Source organism: Panulirus ornatus, chromosome 47 (assembly GCF_036320965.1).
Source record: "Panulirus ornatus isolate Po-2019 chromosome 47, ASM3632096v1, whole genome shotgun sequence".
NCBI lineage: Eukaryota > Metazoa > Arthropoda > Malacostraca > Decapoda > Palinuridae > Panulirus > Panulirus ornatus.
Genome location: NC_092270.1, coordinates 6,060,285 through 6,080,721, shown reverse-complemented (window position 1 = coordinate 6,080,721; position 20,437 = coordinate 6,060,285). Strand labels below are relative to the sequence as shown.

General features: G+C 47.1%; 1 protein-coding gene across 3 annotated transcripts in view; it reads right to left on the bottom strand.

Moving 5' to 3' along the window:
• LOC139763473 (synaptotagmin-15-like) overlaps positions 1-20,437 on the bottom strand; it is a 178,007-nt gene that overhangs the window by 69,190 nt on the left and 88,380 nt on the right. Inside the window, exon 1 of one of the 3 annotated variants that reach the window (XM_071689563.1) lies at positions 16,867-18,734. The exons of the other annotated variants lie outside the window; for them this stretch is intronic. Within the exon in view, the coding sequence (XP_071545664.1) occupies positions 16,867-17,111 (245 nt within the window). The 5' untranslated portion in view covers positions 17,112-18,734. Of the gene's footprint in view, positions 1-16,866; positions 18,735-20,437 lie in introns of those variants that run through there. 3 annotated transcript variants of the gene reach the window in all.

Genomic DNA, 20,437 nt, shown 5'->3' with positions numbered 1-20,437 from the left:
ACACTAAGTCACCTTAACTCACTCCGGATCCCCCTGGCTCACCTTGGGTCACCCCGACTCACACTAAGTCACCTTAACTCACTCTGGATCCCAACCTGAATCACTCTAGGTCACCTGATTCACTCTAGGTCAATCACTTTAAAATCATCCTGACTCACCCTACATCACCCTTCCTCACCCCGGATCACCTAACTCACTCTAGGTCGCCCTGGATCATCCTAGATCACCCTGATTCACCCTAAGTCACCCTGAATCACTTTGATTCATCCTAAATCACCCTGACCTACTGTGGGTCCTGTTCACAGCCCTGACAAGTAGAGTTTAGCCAACCAACTTTTTCAAAACGAACGTAAAATTACCCAGAAAATACTTGCTCCAAGAACTCCTTCCATGGAAGTCCCACAGCGCATAGGAAGCTGGCCACGTCCACCGGGTGGGACCACAGATCAGGAAGTGCGTTGATGTGTGTGTTTCTCTGTGTGAGGTGAGTGCAGGACAGTAAAGAGCTAAATGTTCAGTCTCCTCAGAATGGATGGCACATCTTGGGCATGATTGGCCTAGTGGTAAGATGAATCTGTGTTTCTAGCGTTGTTAAGACGAATCGTGTCTAAAAAAAAAAAGCACAGATGAGAAAGTGTCACTCGTACATTCCTGGGGAGTCTAGTTTCAGGTGGGCGTATAACTCATGGAAAGGAAAGTTTCAACTGGGTTAGGAAATGTTTGCCGAGGCATTACTGTGTGTTATGTGTCTTGTCTGTGGTCTGTGTCACGGTTGTTGGAGGAGTGGGGATATGTGAGTATATTCAACTCAATTGTGAAGTAAGGGGGGTTCAGTTTCACGTTTCTCTTTCCTGTTCTGAGGACCTTGTTTTGTGTGGTTCGAACGTATCATGTCCGTTTCTATCAGAGAGAATGAGCAGGCAGGTAATGCATTGTACACGGGAGAGAGGCGCAAAGGAATTCCATCCCTTGTCCAATAATGGTGTTGATAAGTGTTCGAATCGAGTAGGGTCACACATAGACTTCATTTTGCTGTTTGTGGTATATGGAGTAAATGTTTTGTGTTGGCTATGATACCAACTCTAGTTAGAGTGCTGCTCAGTGGAAGTGGCTGGCCATTTGGGGTTACTGAGGGTTGGAAGGTGGATTCCTGTCGCTCGAAGTAGTGTCACAGTAATTTGGCTGTGAGATCGTCCGCCTATGTGCTAGTGGCTTTCACAAGATAGTGATGAGGAGGTTACGTAGCAAGAGACTAAAAAAAAAGGGCTAGAGAAAAAAGAACCGCTCCTTGGGGTACCCCTCCATAGAGTCTGAGGTTTTCAGATGGCCAGACCTTTGTGAATGGAAAACCCAACCTTGACAATGTGCAACTAGTTGCCCTGAAGATGTCTCGAGAAATGAAAGAAAGTCTGGTGTCTCTCTTTTCCTGTCTCCTGTGGGTGGGTTTGTTTGCATTTAATCTCCAGGGTCCATTGAGGCTATATATATATATATATATATATATATATATATATATATATATATATATATATATATATATATATATATACATATACACGTAAATATTTCTCCTCTTACATACTGAGAGGAACTTCTATTTTTCTTTGATGTGAAAATTGACTCTAAGCCCCATTTCTTTCCCTGAGAATTGGCATTAAGTCTCATTCTTTCCGTGTAAATTGACATAGACTACGACTTAATGGAATTCCAAGAGTCCCTCTTCCTGTGTGTGTGTGTGTGTGTGTGTGTGTGTGTGTGTGTGTGTGTTACCAATGCCCCCTCCCCCCAACACAGCATCCCCCCAACCCCTAACCACACCACTTCTCCAACCAATAAACCAAGAGGCCGCATCAGCCAAGCCCTAAGCAAGCAGTCTTCACCTCTCCAGGTCCCTGACCTAAGGATTAGGAACCGACTCAAGACGAGGAGTACAAATGACGTAGCTTGACCTAAACAAGTTCACCGAACAAACTTGGCCATCATTTTTACCAGCGGTAATGCGTTTCCATTCCAAGAACAAACGTAGTTTTCCCCAGTCCCTTGAACCACAAAATAAACCCAGAGGATTTGAAGATGAAATGGACTCTGAATTACATCTCTATTCTTAATCAGCTGACCCGTTTTATACCACTCCCATTTTCACAGACGAACTCTCGACATGTTGGCGATACCTCGTCCCTGTTGCCCACACTTCAGACTCTCTATCAAGGAAACAGGTCACGAGGCTATCCAGGTCACCTTGAGGTCGATCAGGCTACCTTGAGGTCGATCAGGCCACCTTCAGGTCGACCAGGCCACCTTGAGGTCGACCAGGCCACCTTGAGGTCGATCAGACCACCTTGAGGTCGACCAGGCCACCTTGAGGTCGATCAGGCTACCTTGAGGTCGATCAGGCCACCTTGAGGTCGATCAGACCACCTTGAGGTCGACCAGGCCACCTTGAGGTCGATCAGGCCACCTTGAGGTCGATCAGACCACCTTGAGGTCGATCAGACCACCTTGAGGTCGACCAGACCACCTTGAGGTCGACCAGGCCACCTTGAGGTCGACCAGACCATCTTGAGGTCGACCAGGCCACCTTGAGGTCGACCAGACCATCTTGAGGTCGATCAGGCCACCTTGAGGTACATCAGACCACCTTGAGGTCGACCAGACCATCTTGAGGTCGATCAGACCACCTTGAGGTACACCAGACCATCTTGAGGTCGATCAGGCCACCTTGAGGTACACCAGACCACCTTGAGGTCGACCAGACCATCTTGAGGTCGATCAGGCCACCTTGAGGTACACCAGACCACCTTGAGGTCGACCAGGCCACCTTGAGGTCGATCAGACCACCTTGAGGTACACCAGACCACCTTGAGGTCGACCAGGCCACCTTGAGGTCGATCAGGCCACCTTGAGGTTACCAGACTATTAAGAGCGCGACGTGCAGGTTACCAGACTAGGGAGATGATGGAAGCGATGGCTTCATTCAGTGTAGAGAATCCTGGGAGGAGGGGTTGGTTCCCCATTGTGTCGTGGCCAGCCACACAATACACGACCTCGCCCCGCGCCCTCCCCTTGGGTGATGACGACCCCCCCTTCGTTCTCCCCGCCTCCAGGGGTCACACCCAGGTCGTCACATCCCAGAGACTGAGGTTCATCCCCTTCGGGAGAATCTCTTCGGCTCTTCCGGCCGAACACTCACTCTGTCATCCTCTCAAAGGAAGGCTTAGAGAAAGGGTTAGTCAACAGGGCTGTTTCCCTTGCAGGGTGGCTGGGTAACGAGCCAAGGGGTGGGTGGGTTGCGGATAAACGGGGGCGTGGTGGAGAGGGCTCGGTACACGGGTTACGTAACAGGGCTCTGTTGACGGGTTTAAGTAACAGGGCTCTATTGACGGGTTAAGTAACAAGGCTATGTTGACGGATTAAGTAACAGGGCTCTGTTGACGGGTTAAGTAACAGGGCTCTGTTGACGGATTAAGTAAGAGGGCTAGGTACACGGGTTAAGTAACGGGGCTCTGTTGACGGGTTTAAGTAACAGGGCTCTGTTGACGGGTTTAAGTAACAAGGCTCTGATGATGGGTTTAAGTAACAGGGATCGGTGTTGGTAACTGGCGAACGATAGCACCAGTGGTTGACGAACGGTGAAACACTTTTGATAAGCTAAGAGCCTCTACTTCTCCTGCCCTCCCGATATGTCACTTGGCCACGAAGGTAGAACGTTCAGGATTACGACGTTTTCAGCAGATGGCAGAACACTCCAGCCACAACACCCACGGCAGAGGTAACTACAGCGGGAGTCAACCCTGTGGACGGCAGGAACTGATGGCCTTCCAGCTCAGGCACCGGGAGGCCCTTACACCACGGATAGCCCAAGTACTTTCCTCCACTCTCTCCTTCTGTCGCGGGCCGACCCAGCGAAGTTCCATCGAGGATGAGGCCCATTGGGGTCTAGCCTGTCCCTTGCGACAGGCTTTGAAAGGCTGCGACAGCAGAAAGGGCCCCATTGGCGTCTGGCCTGTCTCCTGCGACAGGCTTTGACAGGCTGCGACAGCAGAAAGGGCCCCATTGGGGTCTAGCCTGTCTCCTGCGACAGGCTTTGACAGTCTACGACAGCAGAAAGGGGCCCCCGTCTAGGTCCCCCCCCCCCCCCATCTACGTTTAAACCTATATCCGACGCTGGTACAAACGTGCTCCGGTTGATTATCTGTATAAATCAAAGGGCAAGGCAATCATACATCTCTCTCTCTCTCTCTCTCTCTCTCTCTCTCTCTCTCTCTCTCTCTCTCTCTCCAATCTTGAACTCCCACAACACAGCACGTGATACATGGCCGCTGAGGGCCAGCTAGCCACACGTTATTATCGACAGCTTTCTCACTACACAGTATGGTCGCTAGTCATGCAAACCACATCTTATTCGCCAGGTTTTTAGGTCAGCGGCTTCGTAAAACAAATACATGAAAAAGATATACCACAAGTCCTGCGTATATATGGATATCAAGCGTTCATACGCCCGTGTTTCCTGAGACACTAGGACGCGTGAGACATAAACACATATGTACAGAAGAATGTTTGTAAACAAATATGATTTTTTTTTGGGGTAGGATTCATTTCCTTTTGCTCATAGCACACGTAAGGCAGCGCCCCCCCCCCCCCCCACCCTCTCATACGTCCTAACACGTTCCGGTACCTTCTCGCACGTTCCCACACGTCCAGACCCGTTTTGTGTCCAAGTTCCAACACGTCCCCAACTTCCACACGTAACCCTCCTCCTCCTCCTCCTCCTCCATGGCTTCCCATTCTCCCTTCAGCGGTGGTAATAGCAGCGCCGGGCGACGGCGCCTCCTCCTCCATTCTTCGTCCGTCCTTCCTCTCCCTCCCTCGCCTGTAAGAAGGTGACCTGTGCCAACCGCTTCGACTCCTCCGTCCTGACATCACGTCTGACGGTGGTGGGGTGTGTGTGTGTGTGGGTGATGGGCGGCAATGTGTCATCCGAATCGAGGGAAGAATATAGGCTTGTGTGGTTCCTGACGCCTGGCGAGGAATGAGAGAGAGAGAGAGAGAGAGAGAGAGAGAGAGAGAGAGAGAGAGAGAGAGAGAGAGAGAGAGACGTTCCTTCCCTGACCACACACGATATCAAGACCCGTGTTCAGACGATGGTTGCTAGCGGACCCTGATCATATATCCGGGTCTTCGTTCATGACGGGAATCTTACGAAGTTGTATCAGACGGGGCGAAAAAGAAGTCATAAACGTAACATTTATCTTTTTTTTTCTCTCTCTCTCTCATCCATTGCTTTCCAGCTGGGAACTCTCCACGCTGGTAGGTGAGAGCGAAGACAATATGGTAAGTCCACAAGTTGGTGGAGCTAGAGCCCCTGCTCTGCACCTGGGGGAAACGGCGACCAAATAAAGGCCTCGGCGACGTGTACCAACATGGCCCCAAGGCATGACCTCGAACTCGCCAGAGCGCCACCAACATGGCGGACGACGCCCCATTCGCCAGAGCACCAACATGGCGGACGACGCCCCATTCCCAAGAGCACCAATATGGCGGACGACACCCCATTCTCAAGAGCACTAACATGGCAGACGGCGCACCACTCACAAGATTACATTGAACTGCAATTTCTAAGGAGGGAAATGGCGCCATGTATCGTCACACTGGAATTGGAAATGAGGTAAAAACTTTCGCCCATTGAATTACTCAGCGTCACAAGCGTGGTTGAGGAGAGCCCAGACAACAATGGTTGTGTGTGGCGGGCCCGGGCACTTCCCGACGCTGGTAGTGGAGTCGTGTCGCATGTTATCACGCTGGACGACCAAGGGTCGTTATCGCGGACACCCATCCACCCAGCCAGCCGCTGCTGCTGCTGTCAAGTTGACGAAATTGATAGAAAGCAGATGCCATTACCGGCGCTGCTGACGAGTCTATCAGCGGGTGAGGGGGGGGAGGGACGAGTGGTGAGAGGGAGGAGGAGGAGGGTGGGGTGATGGGGGGAAGTGAAGGGTCGTGAATGGGAGGGGTAGGAGAGGGGAGAGATGGGTCGTAACAAGGGGATGGAAGAGGTCGTAAGGAGGAGGATAGGGTCGTTCAATGGGGAAGGGACGGGTCGTAATAGGGGGATGGAACAGGTCTTAAGGAGGAGGGATAGGTCGTTCAATGGGGAAGAGACGGGTCGTAACAGGGGGATGGAACAGGTCGTAAGAAGGAGGGATAGGTCGTTCAATGGGGAAGAGACGGGTCGTAACAGGGGGATGGAACAGGTCGTAAGAAGGAGGAATGGGTCGTGCAAAGGAAGGGGGGAGGGACGGACGGGTCGTAAGAAGGAGGGATGGGTCGTAACAGGTGGAGGAGGAACAGGTCGTCAGGAGAAAAAGGAGCTGGTCGCAGCAGCGGGAGGAGGAGGAGGAGGAGGAAGAGGAGGAGGAGGAGGAGTACCAGGGGACCGGATGATTCGCTGACGGTATAGTAGGAAGGGTTCAAAAGAGTGGCCTTGGCGGGTAAGGTGAGGGTGAGGGTGAGGGTGAGGGTGAGGGTGAGGAGACGACTCAGTACGGGGAGGTATTGTTGTATCCAGGACGATGGGGGGTTGCTCAGGGAGGGCTGGTAGGAAAAAAAAAAAAAAAAGAGACAACCTTCTCCTCTCCTAGCAACCATCCCCACCCTACGACCCAGCTACAATCCCTCCCTCCCTCCCGACCTCCCAACGCTGTGAATATATACCCCCCCTCCACGTCTGCCGGCGGGACCTTACTCTCATCCCAGGAAACACACACACACACACACACACACACACACACACACATAACATTCCCAGGAAGACTCTCTCGTTGGTGATATTGCAGCGGTTCCGGGAAACGCCTGGAGTATGGCCGCAACACACGCCTTCCCCCTCACTCGACACACTCAATACACCTGGTCTCCTCCAGTTCCGTCCCCCGCACTCGACAGACTCAACACACCTGGTCTCCTTCAGTTCCGTCCCCCGCACTCGACCGTCAACACACCTGATCTCCTCCAGTTCCGTCCCCCGCACTCGACACACTCAACACACCTGGTCTCCTCCAGTTCCGTCCCCCTCACTCGACCGTCAACACACCTGGTCTCCTCCAGTTCCGTCCCCCGCACTCGACAGACTCAACACACCTGGATCCTCCAGTTCCGTCCCCCGCACTCGACTCTCAACACACCTGTCTCCTCCAGTTCCGTACCCCGCACTCGACAGACTCATCACACCTGGTCTCTTCCAGTTCCGTCCCCCGCACTCGACTGTCAACACACCTGATCTTCAGTTCCGCTCCTTGTCTTCGTTCCTTTCTCTATCCACTTTTTTTTTTCTCTTGCCCTCCTCCTCCCTCCTCCGTCATCCACTTCTACTTAACACGAAGTTTATAAGTGCAATACTTTCTTCGTCCTCAATTACTGTCCTCTACGTCACACTTTTCAGCGAACACTATTGGTCACCTTCACCTTCGTCTCCACCAATCAGACGCTCGTCATCTAGCAGACCAATTGAATTGTATTCTTGAAGGTTCCGTGTGCACCACAAGAGGACTGACTGTCTTTCTCTATCTCTTCTCTCTCTCTTTTTTTTACCGTTCGCTTGCTTGTTCCAACCTCTGTCTCGTCTCCCCTTGGAATGCTGTAGCGCCACACAGAGGCTTTGCTACATCACTGGCCATTCTGTACTTTGCTGGGTTGGTTGTATGGAGAGAGAGAGAGAGAGAGAGAGAGAGAGAGAGAGAGAGAGAGAGACGGTATGTTCGTGGACTGAATCACCAACAGCTCACGTGTGGGTGAAGGCAGAAACATAAGACAAGCAACCTGGGGTAAAGGAGTGACACCTGACAGCCATTGTAAAGAACAACCAGTCCCTCTCCCCTCCACCAGATGTGACTGTACTGTCTGTGACTGACCGTAACAGTCACAAGGACTGGTCCACCGTCTGTAGAAGAGAGACTGAACCAATCACAGTGCTGGCGGACAAGTCAGATAGCGAGAGACGATCCTGTCGCATCTCTCAGCGATGGTGGACGATGGTCGAGGAACATCTCAATCTAATCACATCGTCATATAAATGGAGAAGAAAAAAAAGGGCATCTCTATATTTCAGAGGGTTGTCTGACTCTCTATTTATATTTCATCACATCTGTCAAAAGTGTGTTACGTCTGTCGGCAGGCGCCAGGCCAGAAGTGAGGTGATATTTTCAGTATTTTGATGAGCTGTGGCGGGAGGTGGGACGTGGCCCTTGACTCTAATACATCAAGAGGAGGAAGAGGAAGAGAAGGAGGAGGAGGAGGAGGACGAGGAGGAGGAAGGTGGTGGTGACAGCCTGTTCCCCTCAGCTACATATGATCTTTTTCCTCCATGACAACTAGAAGCCGTGGAAGACTCTACTCAATCTGTCTGTGTTCTCCTCCCTGGGACTCTAAACCCCACTTAGCATCGGGTGGTTTGCGGACACAATTCTCACAAGGGTCTGTAGCCTGGCTGAGGTAAGCCTTCGATGTTCCCGTGGTTCATCAGGGCACAGAACCTGCGGGCTTGGACGGTGCAGCACCTTAGGTTCCAGACGTTACAGTTGGGTCGAGTTCGTAGCTTCAGCAGTACTCCCGAAGGTGGAGGGTGCCTGAAGAAGGGATTACGACGAGGACAGCAGGACCTGGTCACATCTGGTGTCGGAGGTCTTGACTTCGAGTCGCTGGTGATATCTGCAATGTTGGACATCCTTTCTTCGAAATTCTGGTGATATCTGCTGTGTCTAAGGTCCTGACTTCGAAGTTCTGGTGATATCTGCTGTGTCCAAGGTCCTGACTTCGAAGCTCTGGTGACATCTCCTGTGTCCAAGGTCCTGACTTCGAAGCTCTGGTGACATCTGTGTCCAAGGTCCTGACTTCGAAGCTCTGGTCACATAAGGAGTGTTGGGGGTCCTGACTTCGAAGACCTGGTGACATCTGTAGTGTCGGAAGTCCTGACTTCGAGACCCTGGTCACACCTAGGCCTTGGAGATCACTCGTCACACAACTAAATCTTTAAAAACTCGTCCATAATTTCTTACTTAAAGCTCTGCTGAACAATCTCCCTGGGTAATGGGGACCCTGGCATCTGAACATTTTCCCACATTTGACCTTTCTTTGATATGTGAATCAAATGAATTATTTACGAAGTATCGTCATTGCTCCTCAAGTATCCTCATCATCTCAATGTTTGAGCTAAGAATAGTAAACTGTCATAAGTATATCCGCACGAAACGAACAAGAGGAGAAACGAAAAGAAGAAGAAGAAGAAGAAGAAGAAGAAGAAGAGAGAGAGAGAGAGCAGAAGAAGGAGAGAGAGAGAGAGAGAGAGAGAGAGAGAGAGAGAGAGAGAGGCGCGCCAACAAATAACAGAGCCGAAGCCGCCCCACACAAGAAGACATCAGAAGGCATTAGGAAGGTCAACACTGACGAGTGAACACAGAATGTTGCCTTCCTCCCACCACTTCTTTGGCTGAGATCCATCGATGTTAGTTGATGATAAAATGGGAGACTGGCAACAAAGAGTCCTTTGTCTTTAAACGCTACCTCGCTAACGCGGGAAAAGGCGAATATGTATGAAGAAGAAAAGGTATTTTTCTTTACCTATGACATCTGAGGGAAGCCAAGAAGACTCAACCTGGAATATGTCATATGCAGTATGATATCGGGTATATGTAAAGACATCTTTGTGCCAAATTTCAGGAAGATAGGCTGATATACGGTCAATCTTATATATACAAAATAATCCTTTTTTATGCTAAATTGGCCAAAGCTGATAATATCACTAGCGATATACGCAAAGTGTTAGGCGTGTAGGATCTTGTTGCGCAAATTTCAAGAACATTCGTGTATATAAGCGGCCAAGATATGGCTTAAAGAAATAAAACTTGTCTTTCTAGTAACATCTGGCTCACGTATAGAAAGAGTTAATAATATCATCAAACATCCCGTGCGCTGTATTCTTAATTCTCATATTTCATTTACTTACTTCCAATATTTCTTATTTGTTTTTTTCCTTTTGCCTTGACGTAAAGAGATTTTTATTATATAGATTTCTATCATTCAGTATCACTGGTTAAGTTCTGTTTCCATGTAACGGACACTATTCGAACGAATCTATTCTATAATTGTAAGAAAATACTTCTCTAGTGTGAGGGGAAAGATTTATTTTTTTTCTAACGTTTGGAGACACTCGTTCGAGACCCCTCAGGGATTCTTAACGTCCAGCCGACGATATTAAGGTCAAGAAATATGATCCGAGTTGGAGGAGGCAACGGAGGCGGCAGCTCAAACACTCTTGCCATCGAGTGGTCTTTGATATTTTTTTTCCCCTCCGCTCCAACAGAAAGACGGACGGACGGGGTCGTGGGAGTCAGGCATCTGTGTGAAGTGTGTGTGTGTGTGTGTGTGTGTGTGTGTGTGTGTGTGAAGGAGGCTTTGCATTTAGAGTAAAAGTGCGCGGTTTGGGTCACCAGTGTGACACACAGCTTAGACCACACGACTCGGTCAAACAGCCGTGACCGACACTGCTGTTCTGGTAATTCGGCATTATTTTCGTTTGGTAACACTGACTTCCAGAGCGACGGACGTGGTAGAAACAAAATATGCGCTAGTCACCGCTGCCTCGCTTGACAGGAAAATAGGGTAGAGGAAAAGATTGAGACGAAAACGGCTTTGATGTGGTCTCTTGTCCATGACTGGAAACTCCAAAATAAAGATTTCTTTTTTCTTTCTTTTTTAGGGGTGTTTGTAGATCTGGGTCTAATAGGAAGATGAGTTGTAAGTAAACAGGGAAAGATGAAAATGCGAAATCTGCAGCTTTGCTGGTCGAGGGAAGAAGGAAGTATAACGGTCAATCCTTGTGTCAGTCCTCCACACACACAAACTATGGGAAGCAACAGCCAACCATTGAGTCACTACCACTTGGTGGTAGGGACACACGTGGATAGCTCATGTAAATAACAATGAATCTCAGGTTTAACAAATAGATTCGACAATCTTAATATATATATATATATATGTATATATATATATATATATATATATATATATATATATATATATATATATATATATATATATATATATATATATCCCTGGGGAGAGGGGAGAAAGAATACTTCCCACGTATTCCCTGCATGTCGTAGAAGGCGACTAAAAGGGGAGGGAGCGGGGGGCTGGAAATCCTCCCCTCCCCTGCAAGACTTGAATGACTAACGAACCAACACTGCAAGACTTAAATGACAAACGAACTAACACTGTAAGACTTAAAAGACCAACGAACCAACACTGCAAGACTTAAATGACTAACGAGCCAACACTGCAAGACTTATATGACTAACGAACTAACACTGCAAGACTTAAATGGCTAACGAACCAACACTGTAAGACTTAAATGACTAACGAACCAACACTGCAAGACTTAAATGACTAACGAACCAAAGCAAAAAGATTAAGAACTAAGTGAATCAGGAGGAGGCAGATGGACGTCTTATTGATGATATGTTGGACTAGATGAAGACCAAATTTCGACTTCCTGGAACACTGATTTCTGTCTCACACTAACATGATATTCTTCATAGTGGCAGACGTCTACACAAAATGTCAATGGTTCAGGTGAAATACCGCTACGTGATCTGTGTTATGGGGATGTGAACCAACTAAACCTTCAGTGAAGCTTCGAACTTCATTGATTATATTGGATTATGTCTCGTAGAGAAGATGAATCAGCTGAACTTCAGGCGATACTCCAGGTCTTATAAAGTCGAGTAGATTAATTTTACATAATCTATGAAACGAGTGATGAACCAGCTCGATCCTTACTCATATGTTAAACTCCAGTAACATTAAAAAACATCAGCGACAGAGGACGCGAATCAGCTCGAACTTCAATGAAGCTCCGAACCTCATAATTGAGACTTTTATGCCAAACTAAGAGAAAGAGAATTGAGAACAGCGCTACTGCTCCTTCTCAGGGGCATAAGAGTCAAAAAAATTCCACATAATCCACTGATAATAACCTTTTACCTCCAAAGAGCAATTAATGACAAGACATTCCCATTTCGGGTCTCATGTTCTCAGAAACACTTTTCCCGACAACCGTCATTACCTTACGAGACGTCATCCAATCGTCGGAGTCTGACGGTCTTATGAGACAATTATATCACTAATGAGACAATTCCTTCTCTAATCATCCATTGCCTATAAAGGTCTAGGAATGATTAGGCTAATGAATGTTGTCCGGATTAGCGATTGTCGTTTGCCTGTAAAGAAGATAACCACTTCACATGCATCTATCTATCTCTGTATCAATGATTATTACACGAAAGTGCACTTGGGAACTTATCGTATTTCATTTTCCCCGTGGACTCATAGGAATATATATATATATCTATTTATTTATTTTGCTTTGTCGCTGTCTCCCGCGTTAGCGAGGTAGCGCAAGGAAACAGACGAAAGAACGGCCCAACCCACCCACATACACATGTATATACATACACGTCCACACACGCAAATATACATACCTATACATCTCAACGTATACATATATATATATATATATATATATATATATATATATATATATATATATATATATATATATATATATATATATATACATATATACACACACAGACATATACATATATACACATATACATAATTCATACTGTCTGCCTTTATTCATTCCCATCGCCACCTCGCCACACATGAAATAACACCCCCCCCTCATGTGTGCGAGGTAGCGCTAGGAAAAGACAACAAAGGCCCCATTCGTTCACACTCAGTCTCTAGCTGTCATGTAATAATGCACTAAAACCACAGCTCCCTTTCCACATCCAGGCCCCACAGAACTTTCCATGGTTTACCCCAGACGCTTCACATGCCCTGGTTCAATCCATTGACAGCACGTCGATCCCGGTATACCACATCGTTCCAATTCACTCTATTCCTTGCACGCCTTCCACCCTCCTGCATGTTCAGGCCCCGATCACTCAAAATCTTTTTCACTCCATCTTTCCACCTCCAATTTGGTCTCCCACTTCTCCTCGTTCCCTCCACCTCTGACACATATATATCCTCTTGGTCAATCTTTCCTCACTCATTCTCTCCATGTGACCAAACCATTTCAAAAAACCCTCTTCTGCTCTCTCAATCACACTCTTTTTACTTCCACACATCTCTCTTACTCTTACATTACTTACTCGATCAAACCACCTCACGCCACATATTGTCCTCAAACATCTCATTTCCAGCACATCCACCCTCCTGCGCACAACTCTATCCATAGAACGTGTACTAGAACAGGAAGCAGTAGCCTCCTCAAATTCAACGGTACAAAATTGCATCTTCTCTCACTATATATCTTTCTAAACCTCGCAACTGAAGTTCACAACGCCACACCACAAGCCGACCCGTACACTAACATATGAACACCTCGGTCTAAGTTAACCCCGCCGGCCACATCACAAAAGTAAATCTGTCTCTCAAAAAAGCCGGGGATGTGGCGTCTCTCTCTCTCTCTCTCTCTCTCTCTCTCTCTCTCTCTCTCTCTCTCTCTCTCTCTCTCTCTCTCTCTCTCTCTCTCTCTAAGCCTTCCTCTTATAACCTCTTCTTCACTCGCTTGTCTTCAACCGTTCCTTTTCCCCATCTGCCGTAATGGGGTCTCCGTGTCTCTCCTCTACTAACAGACATCATCATCTCGGCCGCTTCATACGTGAGCTGCGTGCGCTCTCTCGCACGCACGTGTGTGTGTGTGTGTCCTTAGGTACACCCAAGGCGTCTGGGCTGCTCCGCTTCCTATACTTTTTGTGTGGGTACCAGCCATACGAGGACTGACCGTCATATCTGTTGTCTTTCCCTTGGAAGAGCGTTCCTATGGGGTAATTCTCTCCCTTCCTCTCTTCCACTTCCTCATCCTAGTAGGGTAATCTCTCCATCTTCAGAGGGTCAGGTTTACAGCCACCCGTGGAAAGCTTCAGAAGGGAAAAAATTCTACGTGTTTTTTTTTCACCTCCCCTCTCAAAATCTCCTTCACTTTTCCCTCCATATCCGAGATGGCTTCGAGTGGAGCAGGTTTTTGCTGGTGTCATGTTGGCTGCTGCAAAGATGAAATGAGGTGTGTGTGTGTGTGTGTGTGTGTGTGTGTGTGTGTGTGTGTGTGTGTGTGTGTGTGAAGATAAAACTCTCAGTGACGTCTATAGATGATGAATTGATCAATGCTCACCCCAACCCCCACTTCCCCTTCCCCTCCACACAACGTTGTTTACCCCCCCCCCCCCCCCCCCCCCTCCCAGGAAAAGAGACGGAGAAAGAAATCATACGATTTCAATCTACACAGGAAGAAAGATGTGGGGTTTCTCCCCCTTCACCACTGGATAGCTGTTCTTATTACATCAATTTCCTTCTGTATAAAACCGTGGGGGAAAACAAGTGACGTAACCTAGCGTGTGGGTAGCGTTTGGTAGAAAAGGCAAATCTGGATGTGGACAGAGAAGTAAAGTTTGGCAAACGTGTGGATACATTTCTTTCCCGTGGGACGGGGTAGCGACAGGAATGGATGAAGGCCAGCAAGTAATGAATATGGACATGTGTATATATGTGTATGCCTCTATATGTGTATGTATATGTATCTCTGTGTACATTCTGATATATGTATATGTATGTATATGTGCGTGTATGGGCGTTTATATATATATATATATATATATATATATATATATATATATATATATATATATATATATATATATATATATATATATATATATATATATATATATATATATATAGAGTGGATGGGCCAGTCTTCGTATGTTTCCTGGTGCTTTCGCTGACGCGGTAAACGGCGATCAAGTATTATATATATATATATATATATATATATATATATATATATATATATATATATATATATATCTTTTCTTTTCTTTCGTACTATTCGCCATTTCCCGCATTAGCGAGGTAGCGTTAAGAACAGAGGACTGGGCCTTTAAGGGAATATCCGCACCAGGCCCCTTTGTTCCTTCCTTTGGAAAATTAAAAAAAAAAAAAAACGAAAGGGGAGGATTTCCAGTCACCCGCTCCCTCCCCTTTTAGTCGCCTTCTACGACACGCAGGGAATACATGGGAAGTATTCTTTCTCCCCTATCCCCAGGGATAATATATATATATATATATATATATATATATATATATATATATATATATATATATATATATATATATATATGAAGGAGATAACTGCCTCATTAGTGGCAGGTCTGCTGAGCTTTGTCAAAGACAAATACCAGCAGAAAATGAAGGAACGAGAGAAAATGTTATCAAAATATGACAAAGTCTTGTTATTTTGGAAAACACAGACACTTATTTTTCCTCCGTTTGAATGTTAATGAGGATTAGTTTTACTTCTCACAGTCTGCGACCTCTGGTGTGGGATGTGAGCTCTCTCTCTCTCTCTCTCTCTCTCTCTCTCTCTCTCTCTCTCTCTCTCAAACTTGTTAGAAGACTAGGAGCCACTTCTTGTGTCTTCTGGCTCATCGGGAAATACAGCCCCTCATCTGCATCTTCGTCTGTTGACATTATCAAATGGATTCGATACGACACGGGAGAAGAGAGAGAGAGAGAGAGAGAGAGAGAGAGAGAGAGAGAGAGAGAGAGAGAGAGAGAGAGAGAGAGAGAGAGAGAGAGAGAGAGAGTGCTGATGAAACTAGAAGACAGTGCGGAATGCACAAAGGATGACAACAAGGGGAACACGAGACGAAGGCACAAAAAAAAAAAGAAGAAAAAAAAAATAATAAGGCATAGAAAAGAAAATATTGAAATAAGACAAAAAAAACGTAAGAATTTAGTTCACGAAAATGGCAGAGTTAAGAGGGGAAGGTAAGGGAGACAAGAGTTTGATAACGGAGGAGGGAGTTAGCAGAGGAGAGGAGACAGTGTGAAGTGGGAAATAACTCCATTTCTCATTGAGTTACATGCGGATTCCCATGGCAAGAATCCAGCAGCCATGTTCGTGCAAATGAATTCTACCAAAATAACAATGAATTCTGAGACAAACACGTTCATATATATATATATATATATATATATATATATATATATATATATATATATATATATATATATATATATATATATATTTCACGAAAGGGCACTTCGGAATCTATCGTGCTGTATTTGCCCCGTGGATTAGAAGGAATTCACTTGATCACACTCTCAGCTGTGCTCTTTTCCAATATATATATAAATAAATAAATAAGTATATATATATATATATATATATATATATATATATATATATATATATATATATATATATATATATATATATATATATATAACGAGAGAGGAATAGGAATGCAGAAAAAATATATATAAAAAAAATATGAAGCGAAATTAACCTTCCATTTTCAGGGTGGCGTTTGACCTCCATCACAAATGCACGTATCTGACGTGATTTTTCCCCCACCTTTAATCCCGTGTGACAACAGTGTATCAGCTACATATCATGACTGGGGCTGCATGACCTCATGGCACCCACTTCGGGCTGCATGACCTCATGGCACACCCACTTGGGGCTGCATGACCTCATGGCACCCACTTGGGGCTGCATGACCTCATGGCACACCCACTTGGGGCTGCATGACCTCATGGCACCCACTTGGGGCTGCATGACCTCATGGCACACACTACCGACCACCTCACAACAAGGTTCTCAACCACAGAGATGATCTTATAGCCCATAAGAAGGTCCAAGATGGAGTTATATGTACATGGAATGTATATAGATAAATGTAGATGAATTTGTATGACGTGATCAGGATTATAAGGTTAATTAGACCTTAGGTCTCCCCTGACCTGGCTGGCAGGACGACGGAGGTGACGTCCTTGAGTCTGGTGAGGGAGTGGTGTCGCGTCCTGTCGCAGAGGTGCGGCAGCCCCGACGGCATGGAGGGAGGGGTGCGGGAGCCAGGCCGCAGCCCCTGCGCCGCAGCCTCGCCGTTGAAGATGTACTTGAGGGAGTGGTGGCGGCGGATGGGCTCCCGGGAGAACTTGAGGTACGCCGAGATGGGCGAGAGGCGTTCTTGGGGCGACTCGTCCATGGCAGAGGCGTCCGACGGCGTCCGACGGCGTCCGGCAGCGTCCGACGGCACTTGAGGGCTTAGTTAGGCACTGGCGTGGTCCATATCACAGGGCACAGGTGGAGCTGAGGTCCTCAGGAAGGTTATCACAGATGTCGCGTCCATCAGATCCGCTTCGTCTCCTCGTCATTGCGATGAAGAGAGAGAGAGAGCCCAATGAACGACGCGCGTCCTGGCGAAAACTCCTGTAGGAACACACTGGGGATGTTCCTCCCCTTTGGATCCACGCGACTTAGTTCCTCGTCAGCTTGGAGAAGAATGAGGAAGGTTGATGATGGTTCGAGGCGCAGTGTAGGCGGCGCTGGACGCTAATATCGGCCCAACACCGAGCACCTCGATGCTCTTGTACCTGTCGCACCGTCAGTAGTCGGGTCGCGGACGCACCTACAGGAGGACATGATCAACGCACTGGTGTTCCCATAGCCTGGCGTGAACTCAGGACTTCGCCCCACGTGATCGAAGTTTCAGTAATGTACAGTGGACAAAAGTCTCCCACCCCACCCCCAACTTAGTCCTAGTTCGCGATTCACAACGTTAAACAGCACGCCTCCGTCGTCTTATTTCTTGTGACTCTTCACAAAACCACGGATTATGCCAATGATCCAAACTGTCAAAGGAGATTATGTCATACAGAGAGAGAAAAAAAAGAGCAACGTTCTACCTGAACTTGTGGATGTCAAGTTTCAGGCCAGTGAACGAGCTTGCGCAACAGACTTCAGATGCAGAGGGACATTTGAAACAAAGCCATAAAAAAAACTATTTGTTTTCGTCTTTCGTCACTGGCTGTGTCGGGTTTCGCTCCTCCAGAGTGAGGTGTGGAAGCTGCTGCTGGTGACCAGGTCACGTCTTAAGTCCTACTGGTGACCAGGTCAACGTCTCGTGCACTGCTGGTTGACCAGGACAACGTCTCGTGCACTGCTGGTTGACCAGGACAACGTCTCGTGCGCTGCTGGTTGACCAGGACAACGTCTCGAGCACTGCTGGTTGACCAGGACAACGTCTCGTGCACTGCTGGTTGACCAGGACAACGTCTCGTGCACTGCTGGTTGATCACGACAACGTCTCGTGCACTGCTGGTTGACCAGGACAACGTCTCGAGCACTGCTGGTTGACCAGGACAACGTCTCGTGCACTGCTGGTTGACCAGGACAACGTCTCGCGCACTGGTGGTGCCCGCGTCACGTCTCGTGCACTACTGGTGCACGGCCAAGGTAAAACACCTTAAGAATCGTTCGAGTCCTCTACGATGGGCGGGGCTTCTGCAAATCCTCTCGGAGCACGGCGTTCCCGTCGATGGGCGGGTCCGGTGTAGTACCTGTGCGTGGTAAAGGGGGCGTGTCGGGAGGCTGCAAGGCGGGCGTGTTATGGAACCCTTGTTGGGCGTGGTAAAAGGGTGCGAGTTGGTGATATGGGTGTGGCTTAGGGGCGTGGCGTCCACCGTCGGCGCCCGTCGGGAGGCGTGGCTCCTCGTGGGGTGTCTGGCAGGGCGTGGTGTCTCGCGGGGCGTCGCGGGACACGGCGGGAGAGGCGCGCGCGTCCTAGGCGGCGCGCGTCCTGGGACGTACTAACCTGCTGCATATACCTGACTCTCCCGCGCCACTCAGTCATGCAAGTGTCGCGCGCCTGTCACAGCCTCATCTGAGTGTGGTGTCTACACACACACACACACACACACATACACCACATATACACCACATACCTCTAGCTGTCACGAATGATTTTCGACCTATATACAATATTGATCGCTTTCAGCTACATCAGTTCACAGTGGTAACGAGAGATCTTGTTATTAAATTCACCGTTATTGAATGTTTTCATCTCGTTCTTCTTTCTTGTTGAACGCGAGACCTGATGGCGAGGGCAAGAGTTCTCGAAGATGATTGTTATCAAGTCCCGTATTTGGTTGGTGTTTAATGGTGTCTATGTTCATTACACGAAAACAATCAGTGAGTTACTAAATTTGTCTTCGTCTGTGGTTCCCTGGCGCTACCTCGCTGACATGGGAAACAGCGATCAAGCATTAATAGACGATAAATGAATAGATAAATAAATAAATAAATATCTATATGTATATAATCATTCATATCGTCATTATATAACAGAAGGACTCCTTTCACAGTGAGGTCCCCTCACCCAATGGGCTCCCCCTGTAGCTTTCAAGGCTGTGATACAATCAGTAGCAGGGGCAGGATGGACTCCTTTGAAGCCCAGGAGGATTTCCTTTGTGAAATGTACACTTACTTCGTCAGCTGACGATGGGACAGCCTCGCCAAAGGCGGAGTTCGGTAACACACACCCACCCAGACACAGCCACAGAAACACACGTATATACATTTTTTTTTCTTTCATACTATTCACCATTTCCCGCGTTAGCGAGGCAGCGTTAAGAACAAAGGACTGGGCCTCTGAGGGAATATCCTCACCTGGCCCCCTTCTCTGTTCCTTCTTTTGGAAATTTGAAAAAAAAAAAAAAACGAGAGGGGAGGATTTCCAGCCACCCGCTCCCTCCCCTTTTAGTCGTCTTCTACGACACGCAGGGAATACGTGGGAAGTATTCTTTCTCCCCTATCCCCAGTGATGATATATATATATATATATATATATATATATATATATATATATGATTTTATTTTTTTTTATTTTGCTTTGTCGCTGTCTCCCGCGTTAGCGAGGTAGCGCAAGGAAACAGACGAAAGAATGACCCAACCCGCCCACATACACATGTATATACATACACGTCCACACACGCAAATATACATACCTATACATCTCAATGTACACATATATATACACACAGACATATACATATATACACATGTATATATATATATATATATATATATATATATATATATATATATATAAATATATATATATATATATATATATATATATATATATATACACATACATATTACGTAAGTCATGAGCTAAGTTCCCGAGGCGAGGCGCGCCCTAAAGTCGGCCGGATACGTAGTTCTCAGAACTCCGAAATTCTTCTTCCCGACCGGATGAGCCTTTTAGACCTTTTGAAAGTGCTTTGAGAATGTGAATTATCCGCCAGCTATTTATTTATAGTTCAGACTCGTTTTTTTTTTTTAACGCCAAGCCAACCGTGCGCATGCACCCGATGACCGCACCACATAGATCAGAAACGATTAGACTTAATTAGGCACTGTCGCTCCTAATCAGTGTGCTAATGACAGTTAAGGTTTTAGCTTTAGCACTGTGTTGACTCAGATGATCCTACTTCGGTACGGGCCTTTAAGGTCGGCCTTCCCGAGATC